General features: G+C 45.0%; 1 protein-coding gene across 3 annotated transcripts in view; it reads left to right on the top strand.

Moving 5' to 3' along the window:
* CARD11 (caspase recruitment domain family member 11) overlaps positions 1-18,692 on the top strand; it is a 167,208-nt gene that overhangs the window by 89,094 nt on the left and 59,422 nt on the right. For all 3 annotated transcript variants that reach the window (XM_083153447.1, XM_083153448.1, XM_083153446.1), the window contains exons 15-16: positions 4,166-4,367; positions 16,121-16,247. In XM_083153447.1, coding sequence (XP_083009573.1) covers positions 4,166-4,367; positions 16,121-16,247 — 329 coding nt within the window. The remainder of the gene's footprint in view (positions 1-4,165; positions 4,368-16,120; positions 16,248-18,692) is intronic.

The following is an 18,692-nucleotide window of genomic DNA, read 5'->3' as shown; positions in this document are numbered from 1 at the left end:
AGCCGGAGTAAGAATTAATGGTATGCTATCCAACCCCGTGTTAATTGCCAATGGGGCCAGACAGGGATGCCCATTGTCACCCCTGCTGTATGTGATATGCATGGAGGCTCTGGCTAGGGCCATTAGAGCGAACCCAGACATCAGCGGCCTGGATGTTGGAGGAGTAAACCATAGACTGGCACTCTTTGCTGATGACCTGTTGGCAATTGTCACAAAACCCACGATATCCCTCCCGAACATTATGAAAGAATTTGCACGTTTTGGGAAGTTGTCCAACTTTAAAATGAATTACTCTAAGTCCACAGCTCTAAACATCTCCCTACTAGGGATGGACATCGGAAGCCAACCATCAAATGATGGCAGTGCTTCCACCATTGAAACTTTCGATGCGATGGTAACTAACCATCGAATCAAAAGTATTCGATGGTGAAAACTAGTTATATGACTAGTGCATGCGCAAAAGCCTGTATTGCCATTTGTAAGGTAGTAATTGAGTCTGATGGCAGGGCCCAGGCTCTGAGCAACATATTACTTTATCATTGGACATTGTGTGTATAATATACATATATAATATTCACACAATGCCCAATGATGAAGTAGTATAATAATTTTGTACACATTATTAACACTTTAACAGCAAGTAATCAAAATGTAATAAAATTAGATAAATTGTAAACTAACTCGTTTTAGGTTTCACTATTTTTCCAGATAGGAAAATGTCTATTTATTAAGGCAAGTGTAACTACACACACACACACAAATAAGGGAGATGACGGTATAGTGGTCATCACATCATTTATATGGTGAGATAAATATTGCAATGAGCAGGGCTGGCTCTACCATTAGGCAGCTGCCTAGGGTGCCAGGATCTGTGGGGGCACCACTATAATGCTACACACTAGGCGATTCTAGCTTCCATCGTCAGCTATATGGTCGCTCAGTGACCATATTGCCGGTGATACCTAGCGACCTTCGCCGTGTGTGCGCTCCCACCGCAGCCCAGCGACGGTCGCTGGTCGCAGGAACTTGCTAGAATCACTGGTCCCCAGTAAAATACTGATAACCAGCAATTCGGTCACTGAGCGACCAATCGCTAGTGACAAGGTCACGTAATATAAAAAATAGTTCACTATATATAAAAACAGTTAAGGTGCCCCTACACTGAGGCGATTTGGTCCGATTGTGGCCAATTGCGACCAATCGACCCCTTAAATCGGACCAAATCGCCTCTCCCTGACATACCGTTGGGTCCCGTGCGCATCGGACCCGACCAGGTGCTCAGACCGGCAGGCAGCCACCCGTTCCTCCTGGCGGTGAGGCGGGTGGGAAGCAGGGGTGCATGCAATCTATCACAACGGATCGCATGCGTTCCTGCCGCCGGGAAGGTCCCTGCAGCCTGCAGGCTGTCCTGTGTCCGTACACTGCTGCGAGACGTCACAGCAGTGTATGGGCACCTTTATCTTGGTTCATTCCACTGGTACCCCAGGACTGTGTATATTGTTCCTCACTATCTCACTATATTCATAGAAACAGACAATCTCTGACCAACACTTCACTGATGATGATATAGTGGTTGCTGCCTGGTAATACTAATGCAGTTTATTAATGAGTGTTGTATGTGACTGACATTCACAACTGTCTGTAGCTGGTTGTATTGTGTACTTATTATTATTGTAGCTTGCCTGAGCTGGTATAACATTCAGTGACGTCACTGTCTCCTCCTCTCTGAATCCTCCAGAGCTCAGTGTGTCTGTGAAATTTGCTCATTGCTGCTGTTTGAGTGACTGGTGCTGCAGGGTGAGGTTTGTGCTCTGATTGGCTCTCTGAGTCAGGGAGAGCCAATCAGAACTAGCAGTGGGCCCTGTTGCCTAGCAGCTACAGCAACCATAGAGAGGGAGAGGGAGGGAAGCAGAGAGACAGTCAGACAGCCTCCAACGAACCTAGGAAGTTTCCCTGACACAGACACAGCAGCCAGGGGAGGCATAGCTTTTGGGAATTACAAAAAATAAGCCACCATCGGTACACCATCGAATGATTAGCATTCGATGGTGACAAACATCGGAAGGTCACCATTAAATGGTAAAAACACTAACATCGAAAGAAAAACATCGATGTTTCCAAAACATCGACCATCGATGTCCATCCCTACTCCCTACCACCCGATACACTAACGTCATTGACCCCCTCGGTTCCCGTTTGCCTGGCATCCCTCATATATTAAATATTTAGGGGTCTCTATCCCTGCATCCCTTCGGACAACTGTGACAATCAACTATACTCCTTTAATACAAAAAGTGCGCAGGGAACTTGCAAGTTGGGCTGTCCAGAAGTTCTCCTGGTTAGGTAGGATGAACATAATAAAAATTAATGTTTTATCTAGGTTTCTATACCTATTTCAGACTATTCCACTAAAACTCCCGCTAAAATATATAGTAGAGATGCAAAGGGTGATTAGTCGATTTGTGTGGGGCGGTAAGAAGCCCAGATTTAAACATAAATACTTATTCCGTAGGAAAGCCCAGGGCGGTCAACAGCTGCCCTGGTTACTAGCATATCACCAGGCCTCGACACTTCACAGAATTCTAGACTAGTCAAGATCTGACTCTACCATGAAACAGTGGGTGGCAGTGGAAAAGCATTCCTCAGGCTTAGACTTACAGATGACCCCCTGGCTCCCCAAAATAGCCCGTACTACACACCCTACGGTCGAACCAACTTTGTCTCTTTGGAAATCTGTACGTTATAAATTAGGTCTCACCTCGCCAGACACCCTACTTCTCCCGATAATTAATAACCCAGACTTCAGTCCAGGAACCGCAGGAAACATAGCCCGCAGATGGCACGGGGGGGGGGGGGGGCTGACCAGAATACTTGACCTGACATCAGGAGGCAATGTTAAACCCTTTAATGACTTAAAAGAGGACAAGGCAATCCCACAGTCTGATACATGGTTCTACTTCCAAGCAAGACACTTTATCCATTCACAAAGAACCACCCTCTCACTAGCGAAGGGACCCACTCCATTTGAGGTGTTGTGTTCACAGCCCGCAGAACCTGCACATATAGTGTCGGCCATTTATAAAATCACTCTACAGGCCCACTCCACTACATCCCCGCCTTTTGCACGGCTTGGGAATCTGATCTTTCCCCAAGGGGAATACATATAAAGTGGGAGAAACACTGTGAGAATATGTCCCGCTGCTCTACTAGTCTGGAAGTTGTGGAAACACAATATAAGCTATTAACCAGATGCCCACCTCAGATTCACAGATTCTTCCCCTTAGTGTCCCCAATGTGTTAGCGATGCAATTCTCAGAGAGGGACTCTGATCCACATATGGTGGGACTGCCCGAAGATAGTAAAATTCTGGGACAGTGTGATAGGGATCTTCTCGGTGATCCTGGGATTTCAAACACCAAATAAGCCCGATTTCTGGTTGTTGTCTCATTCCACCATACCCTTTGCTAAATATAGGCATTCACTCCTGAAGCATCTCAACAATGCAGCAAGAGCGGTGGTGCCGGTACACTGGAGGTCAACCTCGCCCCCGACTATATGGGAATGGTTCCAGAGAGTGGACTTTTATAGAGCCATGGAGGATATTTACCATTCGGCACTGGAAAAGCAATCCGACTACGTGGCCACATGGCTACCGTGGCTTGAGTTTAAGTCCTCACCTACATATAAAAGTCACATGCCGAGTGTTCCCTAGTAGCCCTGTTTGGTAACTCCAGATACACTCTGACTTTACCCCCCCCCCTAATTGTACCCTTCACCTAAATATATATTGAGTTGCTACAGAATTTTCTTTATTTTAACATGTAAATGTGAAATCACAAGAAACAGTTTTAAATGTATTGGCATTGTTCACTGCCTCGGATTGTTGCAACTGCACTCAGATAAGTTTTTCGATTGTTGTATTGTTTTTTCCTATATCTGAAAAACATAAATAAAGAATATATTTTAAAAAAAAACAGTGAACACCACTGAAGTGACTTTTAGCACAAGCCCATATGGACATTTAAAAGTTATTTTTAAGTGCAGTTTCAGTTTGCTTATAGATTATTATTGGAGATGTTGTGGTTACCCCTAATATACAAAAATTTAATTGTAGTTAATATTGTTTTCTTGTTTTTAAACTCCAAGAACTTTTCTCTTGTTACAGACCCTTCCGACCATCTGTAATATCTACAGAACGAATCAGAAGCACAACTCAACTTGTACAACATGCAACCGTAGATGGAGATAATCTCATGATGGAAATCTCATTAAGTGGTGGTAACGAAAGGGGCATTTTTATCAGCTATGTTAAGCCCGGCTCAGGAGCAGAGAAAGCTGGGCTGAAAGAAGGACACCAGCTTTTAATGGTGAGATTATTAATTTAGTTTATTAAAATACCTTGGACTTTATATACATATGGATATATGAGAGTGGGTCTATAAGTAAAGTAATATGACCTCTAACTAATTTCCCACCAGACCAGGGCAGGTAAATCACTGCTTTCCATCAAGGCCATTAGGCTGCGCCTAATATCAGTCATACTGTCCCCAACAGCAGTTGTAAGATGGCGGGGCTGTTGGAAACATGGTCAAACATTGGGGTGCGTGGTGTAATCAGATTTTTGCATCTAAATGCATCACCAACTTGTCGAGGTATCCAGAGGAGATACTGCACATCTGATGTTATCCATAAAATCCGGAGGAGGGTCTAACACAGGTCTGTAATTTGGAATAGTCAGTGAAGGACCAATATATCATGCATTGCTAGCAGTGACATGATTGTAAGAAAAGCCTGTGGAGAGCTTGTGGTCTGGAACAGGGGTGGAAGGTGCAAGAAATGTCCAACAAGGTCATTCATATAGTGACTCTATTCGCTAAGATAAATTGGGGGCCTTTGCAAGAAAGTCAGAGCCGAACGATACATTACTCTGGAGGAATCAGGTATAGTTTGTCAGGATTCAACTTATATCTTACTTAAATCTCTTTAGATTTCCCTTGAACTCTCCCAGTTATTTGATCTGACCCTGGGCTAGGACCCCCATACACTAGGGCGACTTGTCCTAAGGACAAGTCAGCCCCGATTTCCCCTGAGCTTCCCCGGCAGCTCCCCGGGGGAGCTTGATAAGATGTGGCACTTGATGTGCCATTTTTTTACATGTTATAAATCAGATGCGATTTGTCACATGTAAAAATCCAGGGAGCTGCTGGGGAGCTAGCGGTCCGTGTTAGCGGGGACCGGTCCGAGGGGGGGCGGGAGCGGCAGGGAGTGGGGAGCATCAGGAGCAGGCTGGCAGTGGGGACCTGTCCGGGGAGCGGCAGGAGCAGGGAGTGGTCCGGGGAGCGGCACGAGATGTACCTGCAGGCAGGGAGCGGGGACCACGGCGCAGTGCAGACTCAGAGCAGAGAGACCGGGGGCGCGGCGGGAGAGTAGAAATAAATTCTATTCAAAAGACTGGCGGGCGCTGATTGGCTGGGAACTCAGCCAATCAGCGGCCACCCAGTCTTTTGAATAGGATGGTTTCTATTCTCCCGCTCGCCATGGGGACCGCAGAGCAGCAGGAGAATAGAAACCATCCTATTCAAAAGATTGGGCGGCCGCTGATTGGCTGAGTTCCCAGCCAATCAGCGCCCGCAGGGCTTTTGAACAGGATTTCTTTCTACTCTCCCGCCGCGCCCCCGGTCTCTCTGCTCTGAGTCTACACTGCGCCGCGGTCCCCGCTCCCTGCCTGCAGGTACATCTCGTGCCGCTCCCCGGACCACTCCCTGCTCCTGCCGCTCCCCGGACAGGTCCCCACTGCCAGCCTGCAGGTACATCTCGTGCCGCTCCCCGGTCCAGTCCCTGCTCCTGCCACTCCCCGGACAGGTCCCCACTCCCAGCCTGCTCCTGATGCTCCCCCAGACGGCTGCACATGATTAATCTTGTGCAGACTGTCCGACATCTGGATCGGATCCGATGCGCACGGGACCGCGCATCGGATCAGATCAGATGTCATACCCTACGCAATTTGGCCAATTTCACCTGATTTCTCGTCCCAATCCTCCAGAATCGGGTGAAATCGGGGCCAAATCGCGTAGTGTATGGGGGCCTTAAGTTTTCACTGTATTGACTTCAGATACATCTGATCAATTCTGTGTTAAACCCCTGACAGCTTCAGATCAGATGGATCTTTGATCTTGGCCTTTTTTCATCAGATCGGTCTGTCAGATCCGTCTGAATCTGACGAAAACAGGCCAAATCTGACTAGTGGATCCCTTAACCAGAAAATAATGGGTTACGACTAAAGTGTGCCTGCCAGTTTAGTAAAGGGACTGTGCATTATATCAGAACTGTGACCATTCTCCATGTGATTTTTTTATTGTTTTATTATTAACTAGCCCTGGAAAATCTTGGGTTTTTTTAAAATTTCCAAAATTGCTGTAGAATGTCATATAATGCTGTGCCAGAGGCCCACGATTGTATTTTGTTAAAACCTCCACCATAATGTTAGAAATGTGTTTGCATTGATGACAGCAATGACATCAGCTGTGGTGTTGTTGTTTGAAACGCACCACTCCTGACTTGATAGCTTGTGTGTGTTGATGAATTCCATATTCACTCCTGAGATTTAGCACCTATGATGTATTTTTTGTGTGTGTTGTACTGTTTTTGTGTGTGTTGTAGTGTATGTGGGTGTGTGTACTGTGTGTGGTATGTTGTGTGTATCTGTCCAATGTGTAAGTGTGTGAGGTGCGCTACGTATATATATATATATATATATATATATATATATATATATATATATATATATATATATATATATATATATATATATATATATATATATATATATATATAGAAGAGAAGGCAGGCAGGCACTCACTTTTAGTTGTTATGCAGGTGCAGGGTCCATAGAGGAATAATAGTTGATGCACTCACCCAATCCACTAAGCAGACAGGGAAAGAAACGACCAGCACTCAAAACGAAGGTGAAAAGAAGAAAATTGTATTCACAATGACAGCATGGTTATACAGACATTGCTATGGCTGACCCGACAGCCGTTTCAACCAGGGGGTCCTGGTCTTCATCAGGGGTGAAGCACACTGAACAATGAGGGCATATTTATACCGTTGAAAAAGGCGCCAGTACCTCCTTTCGTGACCCAGTCAGCTGGTATGCCCAGCGGGGTCAGCGGTGACTGACAGCTGTGCTAACGGAGCCGCCGTCTGTGAGGGTGACGTCAGTGGGGGATTCCCCTGCTATGTCAGTGTGTATGCAGCCGATGCGCTGTCTGTCCGTATGTAAAAGATGTTCCGTCAGAGCCTGATAGTAGCGCTGATTCACATAGCGCTGTGGAACGAGTGTCTGTGGGTGACGGAGCTAGACATATATATATATATATATATGTGTGTGTGTGTGTGTGTGTGTGTGTGCAGTGGTCGAAGTGGAAATATTTAAGTGGGGGTATTGGAAATTGAAGGCTGAACTTAGGTGCACACTCCAGAAAAAGAGGGTGCCACCACTCAAAAGGGGGCATGTCCTTGAGTGTAGTGTACCATGCCATATGCCCCTTATACACATTAGTCAAAACAGTAGTAGACCCCTTTACACTTGCCCCTTAAACATTATTCCACGTGGAAAGAGCCAAAATTCCCCTAATGAGATACAGAATGTGCAAAAAAAATTCACATGGAATGAGCCAAAATTCACATTATACCACCTGGATTGAGCCAAAATTCATGTTATGCCGAAATTCAAGTTTTGCTACATAAATTGAGCCAACATTCACATTATCGCAAAACAAGGGGAAAGGGGGGAAGGGGAGGGCCGAGGTGCACTGGGCTACTTATGACAGCAAATAAGAAGGCATACTCCAATCAACATAATCAAATCAAATATATAACGTTGTAAAGTTGTGGAGGTGCTCCCGGGGAGAAGGGTAAGTATCGAGAAAAGAGTAAGATATCCAAGAGAGGATATCTAAGAAGTCTCCCGGGTGGGGCACAGCCTTCTAAGTAGTAGTAACTGTTAAAACTACATTTTATTGGTTAAAACATGACCCTCAAATTGGGTCAGGTAAGGACAAAAAAGACAAAGACAAACAAATAACACCTATAACAATTTCTGTAAAGAGAAAGTAGTGAAATATAATAATAATCTCTGTCTATAGGTTGAAAGAGGAAAAAGGAAAAATGCCTCTAACTATAGGTAGCAGTATATAATATACTTCTTGAGTAGTCCTATCAGACAAGAGAACGCCTCTACTCGCCTAGTATTATCTCAGTAAATATTAAATAATATTTAACAATATTTAACAATAATGCTCCCTGTATGGAACAGTAATTTGACTGCTGAATTCCACCAAAGTATCAGTAGGTAATAGCAATAGAGTAGTTATATAGGAACCCGAGTTGTTGGTTGCTAAGGGAGTGGCTGCTGCCTGTGCATGTGACAGATGTCAGTGAATGCACAGTTGAGCGGACCCCAAGAGCGTCACAGGTATCAGAATGTAGGTAAGACGGTTTCTGCTGTTTCCAGGGGTAACCTGCCTGGCTCTGTTATCTATAGACAGTGCAGAGTCGGGTCTCGGGTCCCCTGAAAATGAGAGAACCCTGAATGGATAAGGACGGTAGATAAAAGAGTACTCCCTCACTTAATCCCTGGTGTATGCTGCTGTCCTCTGTGTACAGAAATAACTGTAGTGAACAGAGGTTGAGCGATACTACCTGGGTGGTGAGGTGTGGAAAAAAGTATAGTCTGCACGCTGGTTTTAAAGTAACACAGTAACCTAGATCTTCTCCTGTTTTGTCCAAAGTGACATGACAGAAAAATTCAGCATTAGGAATCCCACTTGCGCTGCTGGGATATTGTGCAGGGAGCAGTGGAATCAAGAAAAAAAGGGAAGATAGAGTGGTGGAAGACACTGATTTTATATAATGTTAAGCAGTATTAAAGTTTCAAATTTTTATCATAATCATGGGTAAGCTATTCAATTTATCCTTCCACAGTTGCATGTAATACTGCAATGGTTTAAATAGGTAATAGGTGAACAGTTGTGTTATAATACAGCCATGTGGCTGTGTTGATACACTCTTCAAGTTATAATTGACTGTATGCAGCACTGTAACGGTTTGGATGACAGACACTGATTTATTGCTACTATGAGCTAATACCTTCACAGAACTAGATGTACAATGTATACAAAGTTGTGACAATTTAAAGTATGCAGATAATGTTAATATTAGCTAATATACTCCCAACAATATATCAAGATATGGTCATGTGACTGTGTAGGTACACTTTTAAATATTAATAATGCTCGTTAGGTGCACATAACACTAACAATTGCTATTGTGAATTAATGCGCTTATAGATCTAAGCATGAGGTATATACAGTGCTGTATTGGTAGAGTGGCATGTACTTTTCTTCATGCCACGTTACAGTGATACAGAATTACTGCTATAAACTGATACACTCACAGACCTAAATACATATACATGTAATGCTGTGACAAATTAGGTAAATTAGATAGCAAATATGTATATACTGCCGCTAAGGGCTGATAAACTCACGATACTGGACCCCAGGTGGTCGTTTTACACGTGGTGGGGGATCGATACGGTATATTCTAGCCAGATGAAAACCGCTGTGGCAAACGAAGAGGGCTGGTATCCTAGATATAGACACCGGCAGTCAGAGAGTGTAGCGCTGTATTGTCCAGGCGCCGGAGTCCAGGCACTGTGACAAGTAGCCTGAAAGCGCTGATGTTATATGTCCAGACACCGGCAATAGAAGCGTATGTCTCCGTTTATGTCCAGGCGCCAGGGTCCCACAGTCGAATGCTGTGTATTCAGACAGGAGCCGGCAGAGATAATTAAAATGTAGAGGTGTGGGCACCGGGTTCCCTGACCGGCGCTGGATATCCAGCAGTAGCCGGCAGGGAGTAGTCTAGATGTGCCGACTCGTGCTGTGCGGGTTCTGGAAAGGATGCGGTCTCAGTGCTGTCGCGGGAAGCGGCAGTATAATTGGCAGGGAGCCGCTGGTCTGCGCTTACGTGAGCTATCAGGGTTAGTCGGTGGACATACAGGAGAGCTAGGTAGCAGGCAGGTGAGGCGGTAGAGGTCCCGCTTGTGCACAGCGGGAACCAGTCAGTCCGCTCAACTGTGCATTCACTGACATCTGTCACATGCACAGGCAGCAGCCACTCCCTTAGCAACCAACAACTCGGGTTCCTATATAACTACTCTATTGCTATTACCTACTGATACTTTGGTGGAATTCAGCAGTCAAATTACTGTTCCATACAGGGAGCATTATTGTTAAATATTGTTAAATATTATTTAATATTTACTGAGATAATACTAGGCGAGTAGAGGCGTTCTCTTGTCTGATAGGACTACTCAAGAAGTATATTATATACTGCTACCTATAGTTAGAGGCATTTTTCCTTTTTCCTCTTTCAACCTATAGACAGAGATTATTATTATATTTCACTACTTTCTCTTTATAGAAATTGTTATAGGTGTTATTTGTTTGTCTTTGTCTTTTTTGTCCTTACCTGACCCAATTTGAGGGTCATGTTTTAACCAATAAAATTTAGTTTTAACAGTTACTACTACTTAGAAGGCTGTGCCCCACCCGGGAGACTTCTTAGATATCCTCTCTTGGATATCTTACTCTTTTCTCAACATTCACATTATGCAACATGCATTGAGGCAAAATTCACATCATGCCACCCGGATTGAGCCCAAACTCACATCATGCCACCTGTAATAAGCCCAAATTCACATCATGCCTCTGGGATTGAGCTAAAATTCACATCATGCCACACTGAATGAGCCAAAATTCACTTTATGCCACACAGATTGAGCAAAAATTCACATTATGCCACCTGGATTGAGCCAAAATTCACATTATGCCACCTGGATTGAGCCAAAATTCATATTATACCACATGGCGGGGTGACGCATGAACAGAGACGGTGGGGGGACACAGGGACAGAGATGGCGGAGTGATGGCAGAGACAGAGATGGTGGGGTGACGCAAGGACATGCACCTCTATGTCCCAATACATGTCACATTCCTCCCTCCCACTACATGTCACATTCCTCCCACCTGCTACCTGTCACATTCATCTGATCCGGCTCCTGTTTACATCAATGGGGAAGCCCAACCTCTGGACTGCATTGTCCAGCGGTCAGTATGGAGGTTGGGTGGGGGTCGTACACAGCCTCTGCTGCTGTCTGCTGTGCTCTGCAGATAGCAGTGGAGGCAGGGAGGAGGTGAATGAGAGGCATCCATTCACCTCGCGGATCGGGGCTGGGGGGGTGCACGGGGACTGGGGGCAGCCCAGCAGCTTACCTTGGTGCTGGGCTTGCGCCCAGCGCAATGATTGGCGGTACTGGCAGGGGTGATTGCGATCCCAGTGCTTGGAGATGATGTAATCTTCAAGCGCCGCCTCCGTCCACACTGCATGTAGGCACCACAATGTAATAGGTACAAATCCCGGGTCTGACCTGGCTTGGATCCGTGTTCCAAATGCCGGGTTGGATCCGGGATTTTTGGTGTAAAAGGGGTATAAGTGTGTGTGTTTTGTGTGTTTGTGTGTGTTGTACTGTTTTTGGGTGTGTTGCTCCTGCGATCAGCTTTTTCCTTCTGAGGCTCCCCTGGCAGAGTCTCCTGTTCATCAGCAACCATCTCTGGTCGCTGTTGAAACCTGGACACTGAGCAATATATTGCTGAGCAATATATTGCACCGTATGTACACAGCTATACTCATTGGGCCGTATTCAATGAGAATATTCATTCGCTGCACAGTCGCCACTGCCCGCCATAGCCTCGCTGTCCCCCTTATTCAAAGTCGCAGGGGCTCGCTGCCCCTGACGGCGACTGTGAACCCCTGCGGCGGACGCCGCAGAGAGCCTGAGGACGGTGGCAGGCAGGGAGATGGAAGTCTCCCTGCCTGCCCCAGAACGTATGTGGGGGGGAGGTGGGCTCCCCGGGAGCCAGGCAGCACAGGCTGTCCCCCGGGAGAGCCAACAGGGGACCAGGTATTCACTGCACCCGATTGTGCATATGTAATGATCGGGTGCAGTGAATATATGAATATCTAATGAGCGGCTCTCGGCTCCCGGCCCCCTGCTGGCTGCTCTGTGTAAAAAAATATATATTTTTTAAAAAAAATATATATTCATGTGCTATAAGCACATGAATAAAAATAGCATGCCCCTTCACAGAATAAAATTCCAGATTTTTTTACACCAAATGTAAAACAACAACAACTTTATTTTCAAAGTTCACTTTCCACTTCACCATGAAAAGATGGTGATTTGCTACACGGCGACACACGGGGAAAATCACTTAGAAAGACAGCGAAAAGTGCACGTTGAATAGAGTGATTCGCTTTCTGACCCAAAAAATCACCTTCCAACGCGAAAATAGCACAAATTCGCTGTGAAACAGGCAGCGCGAATTATCCTCATTGAATACTGCCCAATGACAGCAATGAAATCAGGTGTGGTGTTGTTCCTTTGTCTTCGATTTCCCAGATTGTCAATCTTTTTCCCAGATCATCAATTAAGGCAAATTGAACCTTCGTGTTTTTTAAATTTCTAAGTGAAATTTCCCAAAAACGGCATCGAGGTACACACCACCGGGTCCAGAGGAACCTTGTTGCAGAATTTGGCGGCTCTGAGTGCCACAGTGTGCACGCAATACAACAGACACTCAAACAAACACACACACTCTTCAAATTATTATATAGATGATTTTTTTTGTTTTATTTTCTTGAGATATATATGAATGTAATAATAATAAATAAATAAAAACTTTTCCTGATCTATTCACATCCACTCAGCGCTGCTTTTTAGGTGCTATTGTTATACATTTCAGAAGGGACCTCACTAAATCCCTTCCCCAGTATGCCGCACTTACAAAAGCACCTTTCCAAGCACCTAAAATAATCTTGTCTGGTAGATTCAGGGTATGATCAACTAAATTTAGTATGTAAGCAGTCACACGTTGCCTGCATTTTCAACTGAAAATCACTCTTCATTGACTCCCCCTAAAAAAAAGATATGACGTGCATATTTACATATACGGTTCTCAGAAGAAAATAACTTGATACATATTTGAATTATTATGGATCGGATTCTGAGTTTGAGCAAAGAAAAAAGAAAATAGCTAGTGTCTGGAACTAAGGGCCCCCATACATTAGGACGACTAAGGAAAAGTGGGCCCGACTTCCCCTGAGCTCCCCGGGGGAGATTGATAAGATTTGGCACTTGATGTGCCATTTTTTACGGGATGCAGTTTAAATCCCGGCGGTCGGGATCCCGGCGTTCAAAATCCCGACGCCGGAATCCCGAACTCCGAAATCCCAACACTTTCTCACCTGTGGGTGTCCACGACACCCTCGGAGGGAGAATAAATTAGTGTGCCGAGCGTAGCGAGGCACCGGGCCCACTGCAGGGCGAGCGCAGCGAGCCCGCAAGGGGGGGGGGGGCGAACCACGTCCCCCCCTTGTCGGGATTTCGGCATTCGGGATTCCGGCGTCGGGTTTTTCAAACGCCGGGATCCCGACCGACGGCTTTTCATGCCGAATCCATTTTTTACATGTGATAAATCAAATGCGATTTGTCACATGTAAAAACCCAGGGAAGCGGCAGCAGAGGAGGGTCCGGGGGAGCTGCTGGAGAGGTAGCAGGCAGGGTCAGTTGTAGAGGCAGGTGGGGATCGGAGAGCAGGGTCCGGTCCGGGGGAGCAGCAGCGGCAGACTGGGAGTGGTCCGGGGGAGCGGCAGGAGATGTAGCGGCAGGCGGGGACCACAGATGCAGAGCAGAGACCGGGGGTGCGGCGGGAGAATAGAAAGAAATTCTATTCAAAAGATTGAGCTCTCAGCCAATCAGTGTCTTTTAAATAGGATGGTTTCTATTCTCCCACTCGCCGTGGGGACCACAGCAGAGTCCAGGGTAGCAGTAGCGGCGGGAGAATAGAAATCATCCTATTCAAAAGACTGGGCGGCCCCCCAATCTTTTGAATAGGATTTCTTTCTATTCTCCCGCCGTGCCCCCGGTCTCTGCTCTGCAGTCCCCGCCTGCTGCTACATCTCCTGCCATTCCCCCGGACCGCTCCCTGCTCCCAGCCTGCCACTGCCGCCCCCGGACCCTGCTCTCCGATCCCCGCCTGCCTCTACAACAGACCCTGCCCACTAGCTCTCCTGCATTTCCCCCGGACCAGACCCGCTCCCCCAGATGGCTGCACATAATTCATCTTATGTGCAGACTGTCCTACATCCAGATCTCAGAGCCGGCCTTAGGCATAGGCAAACTAGGCAATTGCCTAGGGCATTTGGAATGCCCAGGGGCATCAGCAGCTTCTGCTGATTAAAATGATATGCAGCATGCCTATATTCTGTGTGTGAGTGAGGCTGTATCTGCATAGGAAATAGTGTATTCATGGAAATTACTGTAACATAGCATTCCGTATGCAGGTACAGCCATACGGAAGCTCCTTTTGTGTGCTGGTTATAACAATGCAAATAAGACGAAATTTCAGCAAAAAAGGCACCCAACGTTAGCAGAACTGGCCAGGAGCTGCATGGCCTATTGAGTCAAGATGTGTGAGGAAACATCTGTATCCAAGCAGAGGCAGTGGTCACAGTGTTAGCGGCTGTGCGAGTGCTGTCTGCGGGTGGGTTGGTTGTGCAATAGTGTTCGGCATATGTGTAAGGGGCATTATGTGTGTCATGTATAAACGCATTATTAATGTGTGACATATGTGTAACAGGCATTATGTGTGTCATGTGTATAAGGGCATTAATAATGTGCAACATATGTGTAAGGGGCATTATGTGTATGAAGGGCATTAATAAAGGTTGGCATAATGTGAAAGGGGCATTATGGTTATAAGGACATTAATAATGTGTGTCATGTGTAAGGGGCATTACTGTGTGGTATTATCAGGGGTGCAGAGAGAGAGGGGTAGTGGGTACAAATTCCATGCCAAAGTCTGATGGAAGGTCCCAGTGGGGGCCCCAGGCCCCTCCCCTTAAGTGACAGCAGCAGCTGCAGGTCTTTTCCTCTGCCCAGAACACACTGCTTTGTGCTGGGTTGCAGTGTGGCCATGGAGGTGCTTAAAATACAATATTTTCTCAGGATTTTTTTCTAAGGGTATAATGTGAATAATGTGAGGAGTAATGTACATAAGGTAAAGTGGTACTACTGTGTGATGTAACGTGAATAAGGGACACCATCACATGATATAATGTGAATACATTTGCACTACTGTGTGGCATAATTTGAATTGGGGTACTATTGTGTGGCCATGCCCCTTCCCAGCAAGAACACACCCCTGTTTGGGCTGCGCACCAAATGTGTGCACTGTTTCTATTTAAAATATTGCGGGTAGGAGCACCAAAATGATGACTGCTATGATGAGGGTTGATGGTGCTGGGAAAGGGGAGCAGGGTCAGAGGCGGAACTAGTGGCGGTGCTAGGGGGCACCAGCCAAAATCTTGCCTAGGGCGTCATTTAGGCTAGGGCCGGCTCTGCCGGATCTGATACGATGCACACGGGACTACGCATCGGATCAGATTGGATGTCATACCCTACGCAATTTGAGCAATTTCACCCGATTTCTCAGATCGATCCTCCAGAATCGGGTGAAATCTGACCCAAATCGCTTACTGTATGGGGGCGTTAACCATGTTACAACACAATGGGTGACTATACATTTTATTTTTGCATGCAATATGAATACTGGCCTCCAAGGCAGCCATGGGGGGGGACTGTGTGGACTCCAGTCACAGGCCCAGGCAGAAAGAGGGCCCAGGACTGGGGTTTATAAATGATAATTTGGCATAAAGAAAGATCAAATTTCCTTTGAAGCTATGTAGGAACATTGACATGAAGGAACATTTTCCACAGGAAGGTACATTTTTGTTTTTTTGCAAATTTTCCTACCAATTATTTGTGGAGTCATTTTAGATATGATAAGATAAGGATTGGATAAGATGAGCTTATTTTTATATATGTTTGGTATGGGCTCTCTTTTTCACATTTATGCACTTTTGATGATATTACTTGGTGTATATATACTGTAGTACATATACATGCAATTTGCCACTATACTTATTCTTGCAGTTAGATGGCTGTATTAAAGGAAAAAAACAATGCATTCCCTTGGACACATGTACTAAGGAGGAGGCTCACTGGACAATACAAAGATGTAAAGGACAAGTTACTGTGCATTATAAATCAAATGAAGAAGGTATTTCAAATGATATTGTATAAATAATTAATAGTATAATTATTATATAGTTAAAAAATAGTTTACAGGTTAATGAAAATATTTATATGATGTCGCAAAAGGGAAGACATACTGTATACGGTAAGGTAAAAAAAATGTATGTTTCATTGAACTTTTTGTAATGTAGATATCTAGAGGATCAGTCGCACAGACTCTCCTTTTTCTTTACGTTGTTTGTTTAAATAAAATGTGTAAATACTGACAGTTGTGTCTGTATTTACATCGGTTGCAGCCCATAAAAGCCGAATAGGGCTGCACAGTAGGTCAGGAAGCCAGCTCACAGCCTATTACAGCCCTGACAGTCAGTCCAGGAGGCAGGAAACTCCTCCCAAAACGGGACTGCCTTTACTCTGGGTGATTGACATGTAGGACGTCCAATAAGAAGTCACTGCCAGTGCAGTCACATGGACTGCATATTGCGTTACTAAGGATAAGCAAGGTGGCAGATTTTAATTGGGCGGGGTGGGGGGCTACAGCCCATAGGTAAAATCTGCTACTGGTTGCAAATCCATAAATTAATGAACATCACCACTTCATCAAACAATAGGGGTACATGACAGAAATACAGAGTCAAGATCAGGGCTACAGGCCCCCATACACTAGTGCAAAGTCGCACTATGTCCCGGCGCTCCTCCTGGCTCCTTATGAAAACTGTTCCTCCCAAAATGGCCGCCCCCTTACAGCAGACAGTTTTTGAGGATGCTAGAGGAGGCAATGGCCTCCTCTAGCATCCTTTAAAAACGGTCTGCTGTTAGGGGCAGCCGGCCAGTGTGTACGGGGCAGTGGTGAGTGTTGATGCGCACTCCTGCATCATCACTGGCCGGCTGCTCATCTGCTGATATTACCTGCATATGAGCGACCGAGAGGATGGCTTTCCATAGTTTCCTGCTATGGAAAGTCACCCACCCCTGAAAAAAATCGCTAAAACGGTTGAAAAATGCTCAGTATGAATGCACTGAGCATTTTTCAGCCAGTGTATGGACCTTTAGTTATATTAGAAGTTAACTTAGTGATGGTTATAGTGCAGTAAATTTTGCGCTAGCTCAGGTTACATATAGGTACATGACTTTTCACAAATCTGATTTTACAGGGATGAAAATCCCTCCACCATAATATAGAGTTTGTGAACCTCCAAGGTTCCATCCTATTGTTAGTAATCAATCATAACTTCCCTGCTTCACATCCCTTGATCTGTATTGCCTCACTAATCAACTTCCATCTAATTATACTTTATTCCTAAAGGACAGGGTTACCAAAAATAAGAAAATAAGTTACCCCTATACATAATTCAAATGATGCAGAGTTATTAAATCATCAGAAGATGTCACCACGCTTCAAAATGATCTTGACAATCTAGACGAGTGGGCAAAAAAGTGGAAGATGAGGTTCAATGTGGACAAATGCAAGGTCATGCACCTTGGGAGACATAACCAGTGTGCTAGTTATAACCTAAGCAGGGATGAATTGGGTTATTTAGTACTCGAAAAGGATCTAGGAGTCCAAAAAGACAACAAACTAGGGTGTAGTGCTCAATGTAATATAGCAACTAAAAAGGCCAATAAAACTCTAGCATGTATTAAAAGGGGCATGGAAACTAGGGATTCAGAAGTAATTATGTCTCTGAACAAATCATTGGTTAGACCGCACCTCGAATACAGAGTACAATTCTGGGCCCCACACTATAAAAAGGACATCATAGAATTAGAAAAAATCCAAAGAAGAGCAAGAGCAACTAAGCGTATTAGGGGAATGGAGACTTTAAGCTACGAGGAGAGATTAAGCAAGCTGGGACTATTTACACTAGAGAAGAGACGTTTAAGGGGGGACATGCTCAACATGTACAAATATATCAGGGGCCAATATAAGGAACTGTCAAGAACCCTTTTTTCTGCTAGACAGGAATCTAGGATGAGAGAGCACAAGTTTAGATTAGAAGAAAAACATTTTTGTTCATCTAGAAGAAAAATATTCTTTGCAGTCAGAACAGTCAAACTTTGGAACTCTCTTCCTGAAGAAGTGGTGTCGGCATACACTATAAATATGTTTAAAATAAGGTTGGATAAACATTTATTGGTTAAAAACATCCACGGGTATGAATAAGTAACATTGGGGCAGATGTATTAAGCCCTAACAAGAGATAAATGCAAGGGTGATAAAGAGAGATAACCGTCCAGCCAATCAGCTCCTTACTGAATTTTTTTAAACACAGCCTGTAACATGGCAGTTAGCAGGTGATTGGCTGGACGTTTATCTCTCTTTATCACCCTTGCATCTATCTCTTGTTAAGGCTTAATACATATGCCCCAATCTGTCTTTAAAATATCAGACTACCTACTGCCAGGAATGGAAGACCATACAAGGAATCCTGAATAGACATGTAGGTGTCCTGAGAACAGATAAAGACTT

Source organism: Crinia signifera, chromosome 7 (assembly GCF_055691185.1).
Source record: "Crinia signifera chromosome 7, ASM5569118v1, whole genome shotgun sequence".
NCBI classification, from domain to species: Eukaryota; Metazoa; Chordata; class Amphibia; order Anura; family Myobatrachidae; genus Crinia; species Crinia signifera.
Note: the sequence above shows the minus strand (reverse complement) of the source record. Positions and strands in the feature narration are given on the sequence as shown.